Consider the following 21177-nt stretch of genomic DNA (forward strand, 5'->3'; position numbering starts at 1 on the left):
GCTGCTAATTTAGCTTCGCGCTCGTGTGACTTTTTCAATTTAATTTTTTCATACCTTCGTAAAATATTTATGAAAATTATTTGGAGAAAGAGGTAGGGACACGTGCATGTAAATGCGCATCGATTGTGCGTTTCGAGCGAATAAATCGAACATCACGGAACGATTTGCATAAATAATTATGTCTACCTGTCAGGGTGAATGTTGAAACAACCGATTAATATAAATGACTATCTCTTTATTTTCAACGCACTTCTATCTTCATCCATCTGGCGCGTTGTTTTTATCAACAAACGCGCGGATCGCACAGGTTCCATCCAAATGCAATTTTGTCGACATTTCCGCGTGTCAATCTGTTTACTGAAAAAATTAAGAGAGGAAATTTGGTTAAAGCTACAAAATGTACTATCGGTAATGAGTAGTGGTTCGTTGTTTTAAGGGTATACATCAAGGTTTGTTTATTCCAATTAGAAATTCGCGAAACAAGAGAGTTTAAAGGGAAAAAAATCATTTTTATGTCTTACACAAACTGCAAATTGTTTGTCATTAATGAATAATATTCAAAAGGAAGAAAAGAGAAAGAGAGCCGAGACTTTGCCAAAAATTTATGGAGATAGTATACTCTCGCGAGGCACTTTGAAAGTCTTTGAAAGTGCACCTGAAAGCTTTCCCTCGCTTGCTGTAAATGTCTTCTCTAGTCTAACCCACTAATTAGCATCTCAACACGCTACTACTCTTCAGTCATGGGCAATGGTAGCTTTGGCGCTACTTTGCAATTATAATGATTGTCATCAGAGCGCATTATATCTTAAGGCATCGCCATGAAAGAGGGTATTAGAATTGTGTATTTCATAGTGTAACGCGCGGTTTTATGTCGGACTACTCGATAAGCTCTGAATGAATCGTTTAAGTTAGTTAAGTTAGTTTCTACGACCTATGCCTACGCCGTTAACAACGTGAACCGGCAATGGACCGAAAACAGGAGATATTGCGAAATATTTATTGTGACTATTATAAAAATTGCGATCTTTTTAATAGATGTTCAAAAGTAAACTTTATGCACTAATAATTAGGATTAAAATTGCATTTAGCGATTTGTTTTTTTTAAGTTTCGTTTGTTGTCAGTTGTATCTATGATGGAAAAGAAAATTTAGTTAAGTTTTAGCTCTAAATATTCATGTACTCGATTCTAAACATCAATATGAGAAGCAGCTAATGGCGAAAAAATGGCATAAAGTCATATTTTTCTTCAATTTCATATCTGCACTGCATCTCAATTCACAGTTTGCAACATTTCGTAAACGCGGTTTGCGCTGACTATTTATTCTGTTTCAATAAGTCATCTTTTTTTTTTAAATCTATGATATATTCGCGGAACATGTCGTTCTCCATCGAAAAACTGCTGAGGCGTGCTCTGTGTTTTTCGTTTCTTCTCTCTCTCTCTCTCTCTCTCTCTCTCTCTCTCTCTCACTCTCTCAAAGACCTTTCCTTTTCACTTCCTCCCCTGGCTTCCCTCGTCGCGCGCTCGCGCCGGTGAAATCATACCAATTAATTGCTACCTCTCCCATCCGTTATACGCACTTTGAACAACTGGAGACACGGTAGGTAACTGCAATTGGATACAAGTATTCACTTTCAAGAGTATTCTTGCCGCGCTTTGTAGCCACCCTCACGTTCCGCTCTCCGTTTATGCATCAAGTTCTCTACCCCTTCAGTCCCCCCTTATCTCGGTCCCAGACCTTTCTCTTTCTCGTTCTCTGTCTCAATATAATGTAACAACATCAGGAAACGGATATGCCGTTTCGATTCGCGACAAATAACGACGTCTCAAGACCGCAAAACAATTCAATCCCAGCCGAAGTTTGTAATTCGGATGGTTAATTAGTGAAAACCAGTAAACCGGTTATATCGAGAAGGGGAAAATATGTGCATTAGGTGCGCCGTATCGTGGAAAATGGTCGTGATAATACCCAATGCGCCTGTGCCGCGAGCCAAATTATTGACGTGTCGATGTCTGACGAATCATTACCGTTATACGAAGAATATATGTTTCGAAATAGCGTAACATTTTTTCTTGGTATCGTATCACTTTGAAAATCACATACAACGACAAAGAAATCTTAGATACTAAATCTCTTATCGTAAAAACGTGAAAACAAATTCTCGTTCTTGCATGCTCTTAAAATTTCATAAATTATAACTGAAAGACATAATAGAGCGATTAATGTTCTTAATTTTGAAAAAAAAAAGAGATAAAATTTAATAGAAATTTAACTAAAATATTAATTCTTAAATATTAAACAGTAGATTTTAAACTGTTGCAATTTCCAGAACATCAGAAAAATCAGAACTTTACGCTGTTTATTATTACTTAACTTTAAAGTAATTTATATTTTATCTTCATCATAATTTTACTTGCGTGATATCGTTTTCATTTATCCAAATTACTTTAATATTTTGATTACAGACTATCGTATTTTTCTTCCAGAAGGAAGAATAACATTTTCTATTGTACATTTCCTTCGCGTCCGCGATAGGCGGTGATGAAATTTCACAAAGATTCGGACATCGATCCTCTCTCGAGTGGAGGTGCCGACGTAAAAGCGCGTAGCAACATCGCGTCGGAGCGGACCGGCGGAATAAAGTTTATACACCGTGTGCCGCGGGATTATATACCACCGATAGAAGCAGGATTCTTGCGATAACTCGGTTCGTCGCGTATCGCGAGCAAACACGGCGGTGAATTGAACGGAGGCGCGCCAAGTATTTTCCAATTACATCTTCCATTAACGATCCCGCCGCGTGTACGCGGCGTCCGTCGGGGAGGGTCGATCGAAGAATTCTGCACGCCGTGGAAAATTCGCCCGGCACCGTATATACATTATTAATTAATCTAGATAGGAATGTCTCGTGCGCGCCGTTGTAATATCGCCACTTCGAACTCGGAAGCAATATTGTATGGTGCGGCAGACTGAAAAAGAAAATATCGAGGGGTCGGACGACAACGGTGCATCCTGATGGGAAAACTAATTTATCGAAAATGTGAAGATCAGCTATCATGAATTACGATGTCGGCAGCGGCTCACGATAAGTAAACGGAAAAATTTATCGTGATGGAGGAAATATTTGTTCGCCAGTGATGCTGCCGTAATTCAATAAAATCGAATTGTAGCATTGAGTCATTTAAAGAGATACATAAATTTGTGTAGAATTTTGGTTTGGAAATTTAAATAGTTCACTATCCGAATCTGTTAGAGAAATAATCTCATTCCTGTCTGACAAGATGCGCATATGTCACTTAAAGCCACGATAAACGGCAACGGTTTTTCTTGACCCGGAGACAGGAAAAGGAACGAGGTCGCCGCGGTGTCGGGCGCATTAGCATTTTTGGTATGGTTTAAAATTTAAATCCCCGTGTCGGCGAATCGCGGAAGGAACAACGGAAGGACGCGAGTCAGGAAGCGCCGTCCGTGTCCCTTTAAAAAACCCTTACGCAATGCTTCGCGACCCAGTATCGTGGTCGTAGCACGCGCGCGCGGCCAAACCAGACAGACATACGCCGTGCGAGAGAAGCCACGAGGAAGAGAGGCGAGTGCGGCGAGGAAAGAAAACCGAAAGAATGGCAAAAGAAAGGAAAGAGGCGACGCGCGAAAAAGGCGCGAAACGTGGCCAACCGGCAGCTGCTCGTCCCGATCGACCGGGTTCGCGCACATAAAACCGACAATAAAATTTGGAACAAGCGGGGAAGGAGGCCACACGTGCCTGTAATTTTTCAAGGCCATCAAGAAGATGTTCCAACGTACGAATAGACACGAGGAAGATCGCAATCGCGCGACGCGGTGGCGATTGGTCCGGAAAGGCGAAATTTTTTGAATCACTCGATCGTCATTGGCGAACGAGACGCTGGGGGGTCGAGAGATGCGCCGGGGCACACGCTGGGGGTCCCCTCGTCGATTCGCTGGGGGTCTCTTTAGAAGCGGAAGGGCCGCTGAAAATTCTTTCGTGTAACGGGGTGGACGTGACACCGGTCGAGCGGGTTCAACGGTGGGAAGATACGTTGTGGAAAGCGCGTCTAGCCCGTTCACGATCGCACCCCTGAGGATTTTCGGGACCTGCTTCTCTTACCCTCCCCTCTCTCGCTTTCCCGCTTTCGCCCTTACGAAGGGGGGGGGGCGAGGAGGACGGGGGGCATACCGACCCCTGCGAAGCTACCGAACGGAAGACGCCGTTGATGATGGGTTATTTAAACGGGGGGCATTGAATTTTTACTTCCGCCGTGAGGAACGTCACTCTCTTTCCTCCCTCCCTCCCTCTCTGTCTCTGTCTCTCTCTCTTAGGACAAACCGGCGCACCTTGTCTCGGACCTTGTCTTGGGCCCCGTCGCAACATCACGCGGGATTTATTAAAGCAGTCATATTTTATGAAAAGCGCCCGGTAGCGCGCGTTCTCTCTCTCTCCCCCCCTTTCTTTCTCTCTTCGTATTGCGGCAGCAAAGGCCGCGCGGCGCCGCTCGGTTTTGTGTTACGCCGCGCTAAAATTTATCTCCGCGACTCTCTTGCGTTTATTAATGGAAACGGCGATGGTGGCGCGAGCGCTACGGGTGGCCGTGTAATATTTGACGAGGGTACCAACATCTCCACGGACGCGCACCAGCAGCAAAACTCGCTAGATAAATATTTCTCGTGAATTCTTCGCTCGAACATAACGCCGCATGCGATGCCATTTCAGGAATTTTCGTGCGCATTCTCCGCGATGTTTCACTTGAGTCTGGAGCGCACGAATGCACAACGTGGCGCAAACCATCCACAAATTTAGTTCCTCTGTCTTTTCCAACGATAGCTCAAAAAAGAAATATAATTCGAACCGTGTAAATTGTTATAAATGATCTTTAAGCGCTAATTTTAATTTTTCGTTATATAATACTATTCTATATTCATTCAGTATACATTTTTCAACAACTGCATTGCGATTAAATTATAATAGAACCCGCGCATACCATTTGTCGTTGAATCTTCCCCTTGCCATCAAACCGTCCATCGAATGGACTCCTTCGAGACCTCACGTCTAATCAACAACAACATTGTCAGGTACGAGCTTAGCGGCGAACAGTCGCAACGCCTCTTCGTAACGGTCGATTAAAACCGGGGGTAATTCGTTTCATGTAATCACGGCGATAAGCCGCGGTTGTAGCGCGAGCTCGCGGAAGAAAAGAGCGCCGCGCCGCGCCAAGTGGTAAAAGAAAAACATCGGAGTCGAGCGAATTGAGAGCGCACTTGAGTTTACCGGCGGGAAACGGGCCGGTGTATGCTTGTATGTATACGGTATAATGGGAAAGGCGACAGATGCGAACGGCGCGGCGGCAGTTTCGCGATGAAACTATCGTGTCGTATAAAGGGGTGAGCCGTCGTTGCCGCCGCCGTCCGGGGGTGGAGCAGACGGAGAGGATAGTAGCCTGCAACCGACGACATAAACTTACGATAGCGCAAACGACCGCGACAGCGGCGGGAGTCGGTCCTCGGGAGCCGGAGAGGTGGTTCCTCACTTCGCCCGACCCGGGTTTATTCGCGTCGGTATTTGTACGCGCGCGCCTCGCCGGTAACGACCGGCCGTAATTCTTATTTGCGCGGCCGCGTAAAACGTGCGTGTTTCGTTCAGCCGACCGAATGTCTCCTCTCGGCGAAAGGAGTACACGAGTGCGGTTGCTCGTAGCCATCCCGTTCGACGACGACGACGACTCTACACTCTACATGTCCGCGAACAAATTCCGCTTAGTCCTCGCTCCGCTTTGAAATTCTAATTCAATTCGGACGACGCGACGTGTTGTAAATAGCGGATTCACACTGACGAAGAGAAGGGTCTCGCAACGCCAAGTATTTTTCTTCTTGCTTTTCATTTTTGCTGGTACTCAATAATATCATATGATTTTTCACTGTGATCAATATTACATATAATACGCTCGATATAATAATGATACGTTACGTTGTCATCCTTGTCATTGCTACTGAATTAATAATCGCTTTTCTTCATGTTTTTCTTTTGCATTTCAATTTTTCAATGCAAGAGAAATTAAAGACGTCTTGAATATATATGAGGGGGATTAAAATAGCTTCTTGTTCTTCACTGTAGACGCTTCGAGCAGCGATGTAAAAATTTCATTTAAGGGTTAACGAAACATCCCCGACTTTCACTTAAGTATAAGGCCAACTTGACTATATCACGACCGCTCGCGGAACAACGAGCGGCGTACCAACGATCTTTCATAATTGAGGAGCTCAACTTTTAGACTTCCGCCAACCGCAATTTCGCGAAGATACAGATTACATCCTTCCAGAGTTACCTGTTAAATTACTTACGCCACAGTGAAGGCGCCGAGACGTAACACTATCGTTATCGTTACTCTAGTATAACTACCTGTTTCTGTATTTTCCTTTCAGTGGTATATGATAAATGTGTTGGCGTTCGACGTAAATCAAATCGAGTTCCTGTCAAACATAATAGCGTCGGAATGTAATATTAGCTGGGCTCATCACCCATTTTGGAACCATCTATAAAACGTGAATTTTGCAAAGTTTCCGCGTTTGATGCAGATTACCACTCATTATATACATTTTCTCGATTATGATTATACGTAAGCATCGGAGGATATATCGGATCGTATTAATTTCAATATTCCTTGTTACGGGCAAACTTTCTTTTACGACCAGAACGTATAATCGTTGCGTCATATCGCCTACCAAGTTTATTACGAGTCGTCTTTGCGGATGCACGATGTGTCGCATCTTCGTCGACTACTTTACGTCGCGCGCTTTATTTATTATTATCGTTTATTTATTTAGAAGGAAAAACTTTCGCTCTGAATCTACTCAAATCCTCCGCCGAAGAGAGTCGGCAAAGACTCCATACATATTAATAGCATTTATCGATCGCGACCTCGGCGGCCACTTTTATTCCCTTTAGGTGTTATAGAATTCGAGAAATTCCTTCTCCTGGTTTTCCCTAAAAAAAAAAAGACTTTATTCAGAAAGGACAAGCATGTTGTAGAAATATGTTGTAGAAATTCGGCTACTCGTCTTGGGAACGTCCTATATTTTCGTTTATTCGGAGAGAATAAGTGTCACACATTTGACAGACACGCTAAACTAATATGAATGCAGGCTGCGTTTAATATGCTTGCATTTAATATGTGTGTCACCTCGTAAACGTAATGAACCAGAGTCTCCAGAATATGTATACGCGTTATGTGAATATTTACATAAGTAACAAGTAGCAGCCAAGAAAAAGGAGAGGAGGGGGAGAGAGTATAGCTCGAAGCCAGGGTTATAACTCGGCAGTTATACAGTTATGACGTCGTACCGGTTTGATATCGCCGGATATATCGCATTTGAGAAACACATCGCGTTTAGTGCTACACGGTTTGAAAAACACGTAAAACACCAAATGTAGTTGACACACTCTTGATTGGCCATTATTTGCTCCACCGATACTCTTAGCAGTATATACATAGATAAAGATAACAAATATAGAAATAAAGTCTAAAAGAATAAAACAAAAAAACTAATTAACGTTAAAAATGTTCTATATATGTCGGGTCTTCATCACTTCATTTTATAATCAATCGCGGTGCACTATAAATTTTTACTTAAGCATCATTCTAGATCTGGCTTTAATACTATTTATATCAAGTTAGGTTGTCTTATCTTTAGTCCGCAACATAGTTAAACAGACGTTCGTAAAAGGAGTCCTGATGTAACGGTGCAAACTTAACGTAATGCAACGTGACATCCACGGTACTCGAGTGCGCGCTATGCCAAAGCGATTACATATACGAGATCGCACTATTTCGTGGCTGTGACTCGACTGCCATCAGGAGATGACTAAGAGGACCCCTCGGTGTTGCGTTTCGCGACATGCGTCCCGAGATACACGTTCCCCCGACGATGTCTTCCGCTCGGTACGAACAACGAAATCTCTTCTTCCGGACGCGCGTTCGTCCATGCGACGCTATCGCGAGACACGAAGGGGCGTGCGGGTGAATTTAGTGCCGCGAGCCAACGGGCATGTTTACGATATCGGCCGGCGTGGCATAAGAAGGCTAAATATAATCGAATTAACGTAGTTGGGTCCCCGTAATCGCGGGCGACCGTATATATTTCACATAGAATGACGTGAATTATACGTTCGGAATGTGTGGCGAATACACGCGCGCACGGTGCTCGCGTCGTGCTCGCAAATACGGTCGTCATCGATATTCGTAACGCAGATCCAACGCGTGCGGGGCGAATACCTGTTAACGACGCGGGTAACAGCGTCGAGGGTAAGCCGAGATGTAAATCGTTGCGACTGTGTAAGTTGCAACTATACATTTACTGTCTCTCTTTTCGTGCGTAATAAAAAAGATACTTCGCCGTCGCGAACAGGGTAGAAATAAGATATAACGTAATGACGAAATGTCGTTGCTCCTAGTGATAGCCTCGCGGATCTTCGCGTCGGTTCGCGCGTGTATATTTGTATTATAGCCGAATCGTCTAGGACGCGTAACGGATCATAAATACACAGGGAAATACGATGAATATTCCCGCGCCGTGCAATATAAAGCTGGCGGATAATGGCCGAGACGTGTTTACGATATCAAAGTGACACAAGAAGGCTAAATATAATTTAACGGCGCACTTTGCGCTCGTCTTTAATGTCTATCGTGCATTACCGACGGCGACGAATAACTTTCTCATCTCGCGATGATCCTTCAGACCTGATGTACACGCCCGTATAATGCATCTTCGATAAATATGCAAATAAGAGCAATGTGAATTTCTAAGTGCGATATATTCCAAAGCCGCGATTCGGTATATATATGTACGCGTTTTCATTGTGCGATCGAGCAATGCTAACGCTCGCGACCATAACGTAATTGTATAAGGGATCGCAATTAAATCGAGTTTGCCGAGTTCGCTCTATATGCACGATCCTCTTCCCACTCCCCTCGTCCGCCCCTTTCATCGCGACGCAGATCCCGAAGAATCCGTTCGTCCTCGAGTTCCTAAGCAATTACGACAGTTTCCGAGAGCATTTCGCGATCGCCCACAGTTCGGCGTTCGAGGTGGCGACGCGGGGAAGGGCGCGGAATGGCAAGAAGAGTACGAATCCCCCGGTCTCGTTCCCGCTTTCCCCACGGCCACCCCCATCCGCGTCCATTGGCGAAGACCTCATACATATTAATGGAGATCGGATCGATTTTACTCCTCGCTCGCTTCTTGCTGTGTTTAGGGACATCGACGTTCCGGCGCATAAGCTCTTCGGGCCGCCCGCAATGGTTATTATGCCATTAACGTAATGAAGTTAGGTGGCGGAGAGGTGCTACCGGGGGTGTTGGCGGCGGGTCCCGTCGCGGAAAAACGCGCTGAAATACAGGCGAGCGGGAATCTTCGATGATGAACTGCGCGTACGTTTTCTTGCGTCGAACGCGGGCGATCGATGGGCGCAATTATAGAGCCGGCGTTATAGCAGATAATTCTATAAGCTATAGTGAACCCGTACAGTCAACGACCACGTAGTTATTGACCATTCGGATTTGCAAGTACTTTTCCAGTTATTTAATACAATAATTTAGTTATTAATAAGGTGATCTCAGTTATCGACCGTAACGATTCAGTCAATTAAAATATTTTAAAATAATATATTATCACCGTAAAAAAAATGTACATACAATTGTGCATTAATCCATCATAGAGTCGTCCCACGCAGCATGAAAGTTTAAAACTCTCGACTAAGTACGTGAACGGTGATCGTCTTTTATGCATGATTCAGTATAACAACGACAGTAAACGGTTTATAGACAGGCCAGGAACGTTCAGTCACACTATTACCAGATCGATGCAGTTGACGCGTTGGACATACGGTTGATATGTTTGTACATTGGAGAGACGAGTTCCTTGTGCCAACACTCGATTACGGAGACTCGTTATTAATATTCCTCGTATCAGCACTTAATGGGTTACACAAATATTTCGCTTGCATAGACAGCCCAACAAATGGCGAGAAAAGAGGAATTTCAAAAACTTTTTCAGATGTTATTAATCAACCTAAGTAATTTAACAAGTTCAGCGAGTTGAAGTTATTTTGTTATACATTTTCGCATTAAACGAGACAACAATGAACTTTCCCGACTTGTCGGAAGCAAGAGATATTCGACTGGACTTCCGGCTACGATTCTCCACGCTAATCGCACGCCTTTCTCCAGTGGACGGCAAGGAGGACGTCAGAAGAAAATTTTGCAGCATTCGATGCGCCGAACCGTGAAAGGATCTACTCAAAGGTTCCTTTCACAGTGTTCGTCCTTTTGATCGCCGAAGATTCGGACGGTCGGAAGGACAGGGATGTAAAGGGGATGCGAGCGAGACCAATTAGCGATTCGCGCAATTTTATCAAGCGAGCACCGCGTAATTCAACGAGGACGGATTAAGCTGCGCTACATGGCTCTCAATGGCGGATTTAATTCTCGCGCTGGCAAATGTTTCATTCTGAACGGTTCCCGAAGACCCACTCGCGAAACCGGCTCGACCGCTATTTCAACACTGCGCAGGATTTACTCCGTAAAAAAGCAGAGCGATCAATTCAATTCGGCGGAAAAATTGTGGCAAAAATACCTTGCGAAAATATTACGTTACCGATTCGAGAATAAAATCAATAAATAAACATTATTTTAATATCTATATTAAAAAGTAAAATGTATTTTTTTTCTCGTATCAGAATTTCTTCGAATTCGAATCTCTTTAATTTAAACATTCATGATATGCGCGCAGGCTCTCGGAAGGATATCGCGTCTGCCTATCGTTTCATCCGATTGTGCTTCGTGTCTCAACGAGAAAATGAACAGAATAATCTCGCACAAAGGGTCACGCGCGCGATATCTCGCTGTTTCGCGTTTCCGTATATAATATTCGACGAGTCCTCGTCGACGGGATTACGAGTACCGGGATGGTATCTACTCCGGCCGCGATACGTAATGCGATTTGCGGTGTATACGCCGCACAAAAGATTACCGCGGCGAGTTCCAACGAGCCGTGTACACGGTATCTTGGGTGCGCCCGGTAATACTTCCGCTGCCTAATGCGGAAGAAGGGCCCTTTCAACAGAAAGCAGTTTGAAGGTACTACAGGTATTACCTTCGGAGCGCTCGGAATCTCGTTACGCGTAATGAAATCATACAGGATGTACGCGAGCCAGTGCATCGTAATCATAATATTCATCAATGAGATTTATTTCGATCGATATAATTGAGACAGCTTGATTTGATATCATCGAAATGATGTCAAATGATTAATACTGATAATAATTAAAAGTTATTTGTTATTCTTTACTCTGCATCGCGATAAATTTCTGTTGTATTCTTAGTATAGACGATTTAATTTCATTACTTTATTTCGCAGAAACACGCGCAGAAGAAATAAAGTTCTCTTTGTATAAAATATAATTATTCTTCACGTTTATTAAAATAAATACTGATTGCATTGATCTTTAGCTCTGCAATTTTCCGTATTACTATCAAAAAAGTATATAACTATGGATAGTTATATACTTTTTTGATATCATTTTCAATTTACAACGTTTTATTCAATAATTGGTTGCAGCGCTCAATGCGACTTTCGATCTTCACACTTAGCAAATAAGAAATGCATCGAAAAATAGAGAATATTTTTTTCATTTACGATGTCACACTTACCTGCGTGTGATTCCACATCTTCGGTTTTGGACTCGATCTCGCATTGTTGGTCGCGTTTCCGCTCGCGGAATTGTTGGAAATATTGCCGGGCGACGCAGTAGATTTGATGGACGGTTTTTGTGTCTTTTGTATTTGTGCGGTCACCGCTGCCGAGGGAGTCGCAGTCCGTTGCTGCTGTTGTTGCTGCTGCTGCTGTTGCTGCTGTTGCGTAGTTGTTTGCTGTTGCTGTTGTTGCGTTTGCTGCATGATCTGCTGGATGAGCTCCAGCTGTTGTTTCGTGAGGCCATCGTTACTGGCACCGGGAGACGTGGCGCTCTGTAAAATATATATTTAGCGGATTAATGAAACTGATTTGAAAATTATTTTTAGAAATTCACAGTATATATTGCTGAAAACTTATAAAAACTTCGTCAAAGCTTATTTCTTCTCTCATTTTCTCATTTCCAATCTCCTACTGACCTACTATATCGAGTTTGAAATATCTTCACGTTTTTTCGATATTTAATTAATTTGAAAAAAAATTCCGCTTAATCGCCATCGTGTTAAAGTGATGAATGTAAATCGTTGTACCATTTATGTTGAAGAGCAAGAGGCGTGATTGTACATTTGATCGAATTTAACCGCATTTGGCGGAGTCCAGTCAGTTCCGTTCGCGATCGGTCGCCAACGTGGCCGCAAACCATAATCGATCATACCTTAATAGAGCATAACGTAGCCTTAGTGTCCGAGCCGAGCCCACGTTCTGTGACAATAGTTAAACCGATCGAAATTTAATAATTTACCGAACCGATGCGAAATTACGAGCGCGGTACCGCGCGCGCGACGCCGCAATCTCGACATCCATTAAAACGAGCGCCGACTGTAATTCCACCCGTAAACGCGCTGCAATAAACCATAAATATATCGTGCATCGATGTGTCCGTTAACTAACGCGCGACTATAATTACGCACGTACACGTGACGCCTAGAATGCCGCCTGTGCTAATCCGTCTTTGTGCCCTATTAAAGCGGTCACCGTATATATACGCGGAGGTAAACTACATTACGATTGCATGTGGAAGTAGCCTCATCTGCCATATTTCAATATTTCAAGAGTCCAATATTTTAAAATATATAAATAATAAATATGCATTATGAACGGAGAGAGAAAGGGGAAATGCAGATTTTTACTTCACCCACACATTTCATTGTTACATAAAGATGATAAATCCGTATAACCATGATTATAATACAGCAGTAGGAAAAAACTAAAATTTCAATTTTATATTATTTAAAACGGAAAAAACAGCTATTACTAAATCATTTTCGCGCATTATATACGTGAGCGAGAGGTTATTGCATTGTTTTATACAACGCGGACTTAACGTACACGCTCTCGCGTATTCGTATACACAAACGGGCTACAAAAAACGCGGAAACATTCACGATCAGCGTTCACACCTGCATGCTTGCACTGCCGTGCTGCATGCTTTGTTTTACAATCCGGCAATCGTGCGGCGCGGTGCGCTTTGGCTACGTCGTTTCGAGCGTTACTGCAGATTTTTCGATTGAGCCCTTTTCGAATGGTACACAGGACGCCAACGTGCGCGCACACAGGAAATACAGATGCGGGCGATACGATGTTCCCAATTCGCATTGCGATTTTCAGGGGGACGACGCATAGAAATTGCGATACTGCGGCTCCGAGTTTTCCTTTCACGCGAGAATGCGAAATATGGGTGATAAAAATGATACCGCACGGGATTTTTAAATATTAGAATGTTACACCACTGGTGAAACGAGATACCGTTGCTATCATTTTCTTCGGTAAATTATGATTTCTCGATTTTCCTCACACCACATCAAGACATGAGCGTCACGATCTCCCGGCATATTTATAATGCTTTAATTAATAAAACTAAAAACACCGCGCCTTTTCTTTTTAAATTATAAAATAGATGACTTTCAAGACTGCTCTACGGTATAAATTTAACAAACGCGACATATTCTTCTGTTTTTGATCATTTTAATTTGTCATATAATTTATTACAATTCTTTATATCCTTATTAGTGTATAACATTACTCGTACGTATAATCATGACTGATACAAACTGCAAATTAGAAATACGCAAACAGCCTAATCGATAGACAGCTCTAATTACCATCAGCCGAGTTTCCGGTACGCCGACTAAAAGCATAGATTGCGGACAAAGGAATTTATTTTGTTTGCGAGCTTATTTCGTTTACTACGCGCGACAAAATGAGAACGAGCCGTCCGGCGCGGCGTGGCGCAGCGCGAGATAATTGCGTCGCGAGGGGAACCGCTAATCAGTTTTACGCGCTGATATGACGATTGCATGTACGGAACGAGGCGGTGCTCGCGAGTGCATTTCCGGCCGGCAGGACGCAGCGTGAATTGAACCGTCGATTAAAATTGGATTTGTTAATTACTGCAGGGAACGTGGCGACGGCGGCGGCGGCGGTGGCGGTGGCTGGCGCGGGTCCCGATCTGGCTCATACCTTATTAAACCTTCATTTCGTAATTCCCACGCGCTGTCGTTTGTCATCGTCGTAATCAGCGGACAGCCCTCGTCGCCCCCGACGAGAGTAGCCGCCATTTCCCTGGCTCGCGAGAAAAAAGGATAACGATACTTGCATTTTAAGATATTATCCCGCGCCGCATCTTTCCGCGCAATAATTTCCCGTGAATAATTAGCGACGTATTTGACTACCGTTAGAGTCTCGCGCAAACACGAGCCGCGCCCGCATTCGCAAACAATCGATGCCGGGAGCGATAGGTTTGTAAATACCCGCACATACGCGATGCCCCGACTATTGATATAATATGCGCCAGTATTTCCGTTTTATTCATGAGTTTGAGGATATTAATCCGTATCATGTTTTTCAACACGCTCTTGCCTTTCGATTCTTCAATTTGTTGCCCCACGATATCTCGCGCAAAATGTTCGTTCCGTATCAATAATACGTATTACTCGCGTAATTACCAAAAACATTAAACCAGAGCATTGCGCTAATTGACGTGGGCGTTTATTAAAATACGCTCTTTAATCGTAAATATTTTCGCTGGCCATCGCGATGTATATATCGATTCACATTGTACTGTCGCGCATTATGCACATTATCGCGAATGTTATTTCACGGTGCATTTATGTAGTGTGCATGTTTTCCCGTTTCAATAATTCATCCGCCCTATATAAATCGTGATAATCACAAAATTCATGTATAGGAATAACATAAATCCTATTCATCTATAACAATATTATAAACTTGCACGTACCTTTCATTGTTTACGCAATAACGTAACGAATTTGTCGATTTTTTTCACTGCCGGCTTTAACGTTGTTACAAACTTTCGTCACGAAAAAGCCAACCGTTTATCATCGAAAAATGCCTCGGATATTCGCGACTTAATTAAAAAGATATCGCCTTCGCGATAAAAATGCAAACGTTGTGTATTCGCTATAGGCTCATTCGTCAAGTTCCTCCGAGACCGTAGCGAAACCGCGGCGTCCCGGATCATCCCGTTCCCCGATGGCGCGCTTATCATATACGCGCGTGTCCCCCTGTGTCGCGATCGCCATTTGTACGCCTACAAAACGCGCCGTTCCCCGAAAGCGCACTGGCGACGGTCGCGCATTTGTCAACCGCGAGGCAGAGAGAGAGAGAGAGAGAGAAAGTCCGTGGCCGTCGGAGCGTCTGCGAAACTTCGCAGTTATCTCTCGTCGTGTATTCGCCCGCCTGACAAATCGCCGACCCGCAAGGGGCGGGTGGAACGGCAGCAGGAACGTCTCGAAACTCTTGTCCTCTCTCGAGAGACCAGAACCAAGATCAGGAGACCTTTCTGAGGTCTCCTTCCTCTTCTCTGTCATGATCTCCCCGCGCGCGTCCTTGGCACCCTCGCTCGATTCTCACGCGAGAATCGCATTACTTCTCCCACCCCCCGTTCTCCCTTACGCGCGTTCTGACCCTCTCGTTCATTATCGTCCTCGCCCATCGGCGACTCGACCCACTTTCGATCTGCTCTGTTTCTCCTCTCGCACGAGAGGAACGCTATTGCGGCTTGGTACCATTATTTGAACATTCACACCGTGCCTTTTGTGCGGTTTTCATAATTAAATACACATGGTTGATTCGTTAATCATGGTCAAATCGATAAAAACTAATGAAAAAGCTTCAAACCACTGATTATTAAAAAAATGCGCTATACAAAATAATTCTGTGTACTTGGCGATTTTTTAAGATTTACTTGTTGCAAATGACGAATTATGGACGCTAAATCGCGTATATTACTTTTACATTAGAAATTATTGTTATATGCAAATATTTTTTGTTAGAGCAAACGTGCGCATGCCTTATTTATTATCATTATTTTTTGACGCAAGATCAAATATCGACTAAAATACATACACGCTATGTACCAACTGAGCGCATATACTCCGACGATACTGCATGATTTATAACATCGTACGACCGCGGCCTCGTTCAAAAACTTCATCCATAAATGTTCGATGAAACGATAAAAAAAGCGATATAATCAGAATTTATAATTGCAAGCTTTTTCTTCTCGGGCAGATAATAAAGATAATAAAATAGACCGGCGTGAACCGCGAACGCCGTTCCTTATCGATGTTTTATTATACGAAGCACACATCGTATTCGTCTGCGATATAACGCAAGCTTCGCTTTTATGAACTTATTTTCACAACCGTTACCGCCGAATCGTACATGTGACTCACGCACAATGCGAACATGCGAATGTATGAGGGAAAGGAATTTTTCGTGCTCGTATAACGCCTTTTTACCGTGTCGACGTTATAATATGACGGGATGTGAACGTGTAATATACAGGGTGCGAAATCCATCTCTACGCTCATCCCCTTCTCTCTCTCTCTCTCTCTCTCTGTGCGTAATTCGCGCGTCACAGCTACAATCCAGAATAATAAACGATATAATATGGACGAAGGGAAAATCCGAGCTTCAAATGAAGGCTCTCCACAAAACAGGAAATGGGAGATGCGAAAATACGCTCGATCAAGAAAGTACGATGCACGCGCATCGGCCAGGGAAATTTTAATGTAAACGAAAAACGCTGAAAAAATACAAGCTATAATAGATGAACTTGTTTCGATGGAAAAAAAAGAAATACAAGTATAACGCGAGGTGTAAAGAAGCATCGAACATGAAAAAAAAAAATGCATTTTCCGCGCCTGTGAATAGCACGAAATAAATACGCGCCATTGGCAGAATATGAGCTGTATTGGCACATGGAATTATCATGAAAACCTTGTCAAAACTGATTATAAACTTTGACGGGAGACAAAAAGAAGATATTTTATGTTATCAAACAATTAAAACGAGGTTCCGATATATCGATGTCCGATATTTCCTCGTGCCTTCAACGTAATTTTAATTGCCTACTTCCATCTGATGCTGTCATAAAAATCTATACACTGCTATATTACGATCTGCCGCTAGCGATATTAATTTTCAGATATTATAAGAATTCTCGACTTAATCATCGTGTCCTTATTAAATTGAATCTCGCATAAACTCGGCGAGGAAAACAAAAATCGTTTAAATCATCTCGTTCTTCGCGCATTTTTGCGACAAGCGAGGGTCTCTAAATACAATCGTTACATCGTGCAGCCATCTCATAAAATCGCTTTCGCACAATAAAATATTCCTCGCTGCGAGAGAACCTTCTGGGAGAAAAGGGACGCTAACGAAGCGGGAGAGGAAAAGCGGGGTGGAAGGTCGTAGCCCTTCCCTCCTCCTCTTCTACCGGAATTAAATTAATTAAGCCAGATTATCTCGGCGGATGTAAAAAACTTCAATACGGCAGACGTAGCCGAGCAACTTTCCGAGCTTTACGTCGACAACGATGAAGACGACGAGAGAAGAGCCGAAGAGAACGGGACGAAAGGAGGAAGAACTCTTCGTACTTTTAATTCGTTTAGGCGGCCCATGCGCGACCGCTTTAAGGACCGACGAGCGACCTTATTACGGCGCGAAAAGGCAGGTGTTAAGACCCTCTCCCTGCGCCCTCACATGTTTTCGTCGCCGGCCGTCAATTTTCATCCCAAAGTTTTTCAATCTTTCGAGAAGACGCGTGATCCTCCCTTCTCGCAAGTTACTCCCCCTCGCGCAGGTTATCACCCTGAGAATCCCGGGCTCTTCCTAGTCGAGTCCCCAAGTCGCTCCTCAACCACGATGAGCAGCTCCCCCACTTTCTCCCGGGACGGCGCGCTTCGAGATAACTTTCCTCGCTTCTTGTTTCTCCGTCACCGCAAGAGTTTCCGCGAAATGTAGCGCCTTGGTGATTCTATGGCGCTTTAAGGCCAGGCAGCGAGAAGCGCGAGACTCGCGGGATAGTTATACTTTGTTTCGGCTTGGCGTTGGGGGAGCAGGCAGATAAGCTCCGGAAGAAGCAACAGAGATTTTGCTATAATGTTCGTATTACGATATCTTCGCGGATAAAAAATTATCATACTTTATCTCACGGCGTAGCTTTGAAAACGTTCTAATCGAAGATAATTTTTATCGCGTTGCTGCAAAATGTGTCTCGATTTATTGATACCCTTTGTATTTTTTTTTTTTTTAATATTCATGCAATTTTTTCTTATATATATATATATATATATATATATATATATAGTTATATATCGATAACTAGCACTGGCAAAATATTGAATGTCTACTTTTCTATTTTCTTTTTATTCTATATATTTAGGTAACCGCGAAAACCAATATAAAGCTCGAGTTTTCTCAAGTCTTTTACAGGAATTTCATCAAATAACATTTCCAACGTAATCAGAAATAACCAATGCATCCTTCCGTTTATCTTACGAACTTTCAAAGATCGCAAACCGATCGAGATGCTCGAAGATTCGTCTCATCGTCGTACGTTTAATTAATACTCAGTTTATCGACTCCGTACCAACGCGCAGTCATTTCGTTATATAAATCGTTGCGAAATCTCAACTCTGTCGAGGTCTTGCGACGGCGGGCTGTACAGCGAAAGTTTGTTCGTTAGCCGCGTTCCTGGAAAGTTTTCCCGGATCTTGAATTTTCCATCGCCGCCGTCGTCGTTGTTTCACATCGCCGGCGGGCAAAACCGATCGAGAGACGCGCCGACGATTTTGCCATTTCGTCAGGACAAGAATTGACAGGCTGAAAGGTTGCACAGCACGCAGTTGCGGCGGTAATCTAAATTACCTAAATCAGACTCGCGAGGCGTGCCGCGCGTGTACACGCTTGCAACAGGGACGTACCCGACATTCGATCGACTGTCCAGGAACCTAATTGCAATATTATCCGTTCAGGGCTCGGCATTCGAAGCTGGCATTAAACCGGAATCCCATTTCGATCAGCTACGATATCGAGAAACTGGCAGCTCCGTCAATCAATACGAGATAGAGAGAGTCTCAAGAACGGTCCTGAAATTTTTGAAATTATTTCATAATGAGAGCTAAATATATAAAATACGGATTAATCCGTATTTTATATATTTAGCTATATATTATAGTTCTTTATTTCTGCTATATGCAAAGAGTTAAAACTACGCCCTCCTTATTCAATTGTATATGTGCATATATAACTTGATCTTTAAAAAATATACCTTTTCTTTTATTCAAGAAGTATAAACTCTAATATTTTCATCCAACAGTCTCATAGATTGCGAAAAGCGACGGCGCGGCGATGCGGAGAAACGTGTTCTCGAGGCGAGGTGCAGTAAGATGTGAAACTAATGCTAAATTGGAAACCCATTGATCCGCAGCTACGGTAGTTGGTCGCCCGCGAGCGAAAGAACGAAAATTTGAAAAGCAAATTCACCGCCTCAGGTCGCGCGCGCATCAGGGTGGCCGTTGTTCGTCGACGGCAGGCGGAATCCGAAAGTACGGAAACTCGATAAAGTCCCGATCCAGTTACGCATCGCATCGCATCGCATCGCATCGCATCGCATCGCATCGCATCGCATCGCATCGCATCGCATCGCATCGGTCGAGTCGAGTCAAGCCGAGCCGAGTCCGCCAAGTCGGCGAACGCGCGTGCTATTTCTTTTGCTGAAGCCGCGCGACGGAAAGTTTTCCTTTCCTTCTTGCGGCCGGGATGGCTGTCGCGCGATTTCCCAACTTTGTTCGTCGGGAAGATAATAAAATTGCCGACCGCGATATCGGGACCGACCGAGAACGACGACGCATTAGTCCGCGGCGCGGCGGCTCGCTTGACTCCGCGCGACGCGATTAATTGCCGAATCAATTAGCGGTACTTGTACCGATCTCAATTCGCGCGCAATATAATTGCAAGATCGGGAATGCACTTTCCATATGAGTAATAGTATTTTTGAAGACTTTGCTGAGAGAATTTATATCGATAGAGGATACGAGTGGATTATTGCGATAATTTTCAACTGCTAAATCGGCATTTGCGCGCATTTCAAATTAATTAAACTCTCTGTTATTGAAGAAAATATTTGCGTCGGTTACATAACTCCTAGTCCAAGTGATAGCGCGATACGATACGTCAGCTTGCTCTGCTCCGCGGGATATAGTAGTTTGATAAAACACGCGCAAAGTATACGTTAACTCGGTTACGATGTACAGTAGCTTCGTTGATTTAACGAAGTGCAGTCGTACGAAACGAGTCTCGCAGCGACGAGACAAGTCTCTCTCCGTTTCAAGGAAAAAGGGAAGAGAAATGTTGGATGAACATGTCGAGCATGTAGAATGGGATTGCGAGTCATTTGCTTGACGTAGTTTTGACATTTCGACAGTAGAAAATGAAAAATATGAACATGGCCGTAAATGAAAATTTCGGAGTTCGGATCGAGTTGAGATTTTTTTACGACCATGCAAGAGCAAGCTGAATATCTTTTCCACTTTTTGTTTTTCTCTGATAAATCATTTATGATTCTTCGAGTTTTTTTTCAAGTTTATAATTTTCTATCTAGCACTTATACATATATAAAGTATGTATGTGAGAGAGAGTGTGTACATAGATATATTATATATAAAAGAATTTTCCTATTTTTTCTTATATATTATTATTTTGTAAAAAATTAAATCTCAATGTCGTAATAGAAAAGACCCTCCTGAGCTTCGTATTGTGACATTACGATAGCGATCAGAATGATCCTTGATAATTCGTGTCAAGTCCACGAATTTTATGCACAATTCCGCGAGAAAAGAATGAACGGTATAGCGATATATCAGAAAAAGAAATAGTAGCTTGTGGTAGTGTACAGGTGCAAGCATAGTCATGACAAGCAAAGATATAATATATTACTCAAACGCGGCATCGGAATGGCGTCCGGCTCCACACACACATTGCACATGCGGCGGATGATATATAATTTATGGAGCAGTACACACCAACGCGAACGCGGTTTAGTTATAGTTTGCTAGAGCGGATCCTTTCTATTTTCCCATCTCGTCTCCCGTCTATTGTCGAAGGGATCGCG

At 43.3% G+C, this 21177-nt stretch overlaps 1 protein-coding gene and 1 long non-coding RNA gene across 10 annotated transcripts in view; one reads left to right on the forward strand and one right to left on the reverse strand.

Annotated features, from left to right (window-relative positions):
• Positions 1-21177, forward strand: part of LOC143906222 (uncharacterized) — a 99493-nt gene that overhangs the window by 57745 nt on the left and 20571 nt on the right. The window lies entirely within an intron of this gene.
• The window catches only part of LOC143906217 (uncharacterized), a 385481-nt gene that overhangs the window by 56338 nt on the left and 307966 nt on the right, over positions 1-21177 (reverse strand). For all 9 annotated transcript variants that reach the window (XM_077422126.1, XM_077422124.1, XM_077422125.1 and 6 more), the window contains one exon: positions 11717-12031. In XM_077422126.1, coding sequence (XP_077278252.1) covers positions 11717-12031 — 315 coding nt within the window. The remainder of the gene's footprint in view (positions 1-11716; positions 12032-21177) is intronic.

This window comes from Temnothorax americanus, unplaced genomic scaffold, assembly GCF_048541705.1.
Source record: "Temnothorax americanus isolate GAGA-0224 unplaced genomic scaffold, ASM4854170v1 Scaffold7, whole genome shotgun sequence".
NCBI lineage: Eukaryota > Metazoa > Arthropoda > Insecta > Hymenoptera > Formicidae > Temnothorax > Temnothorax americanus.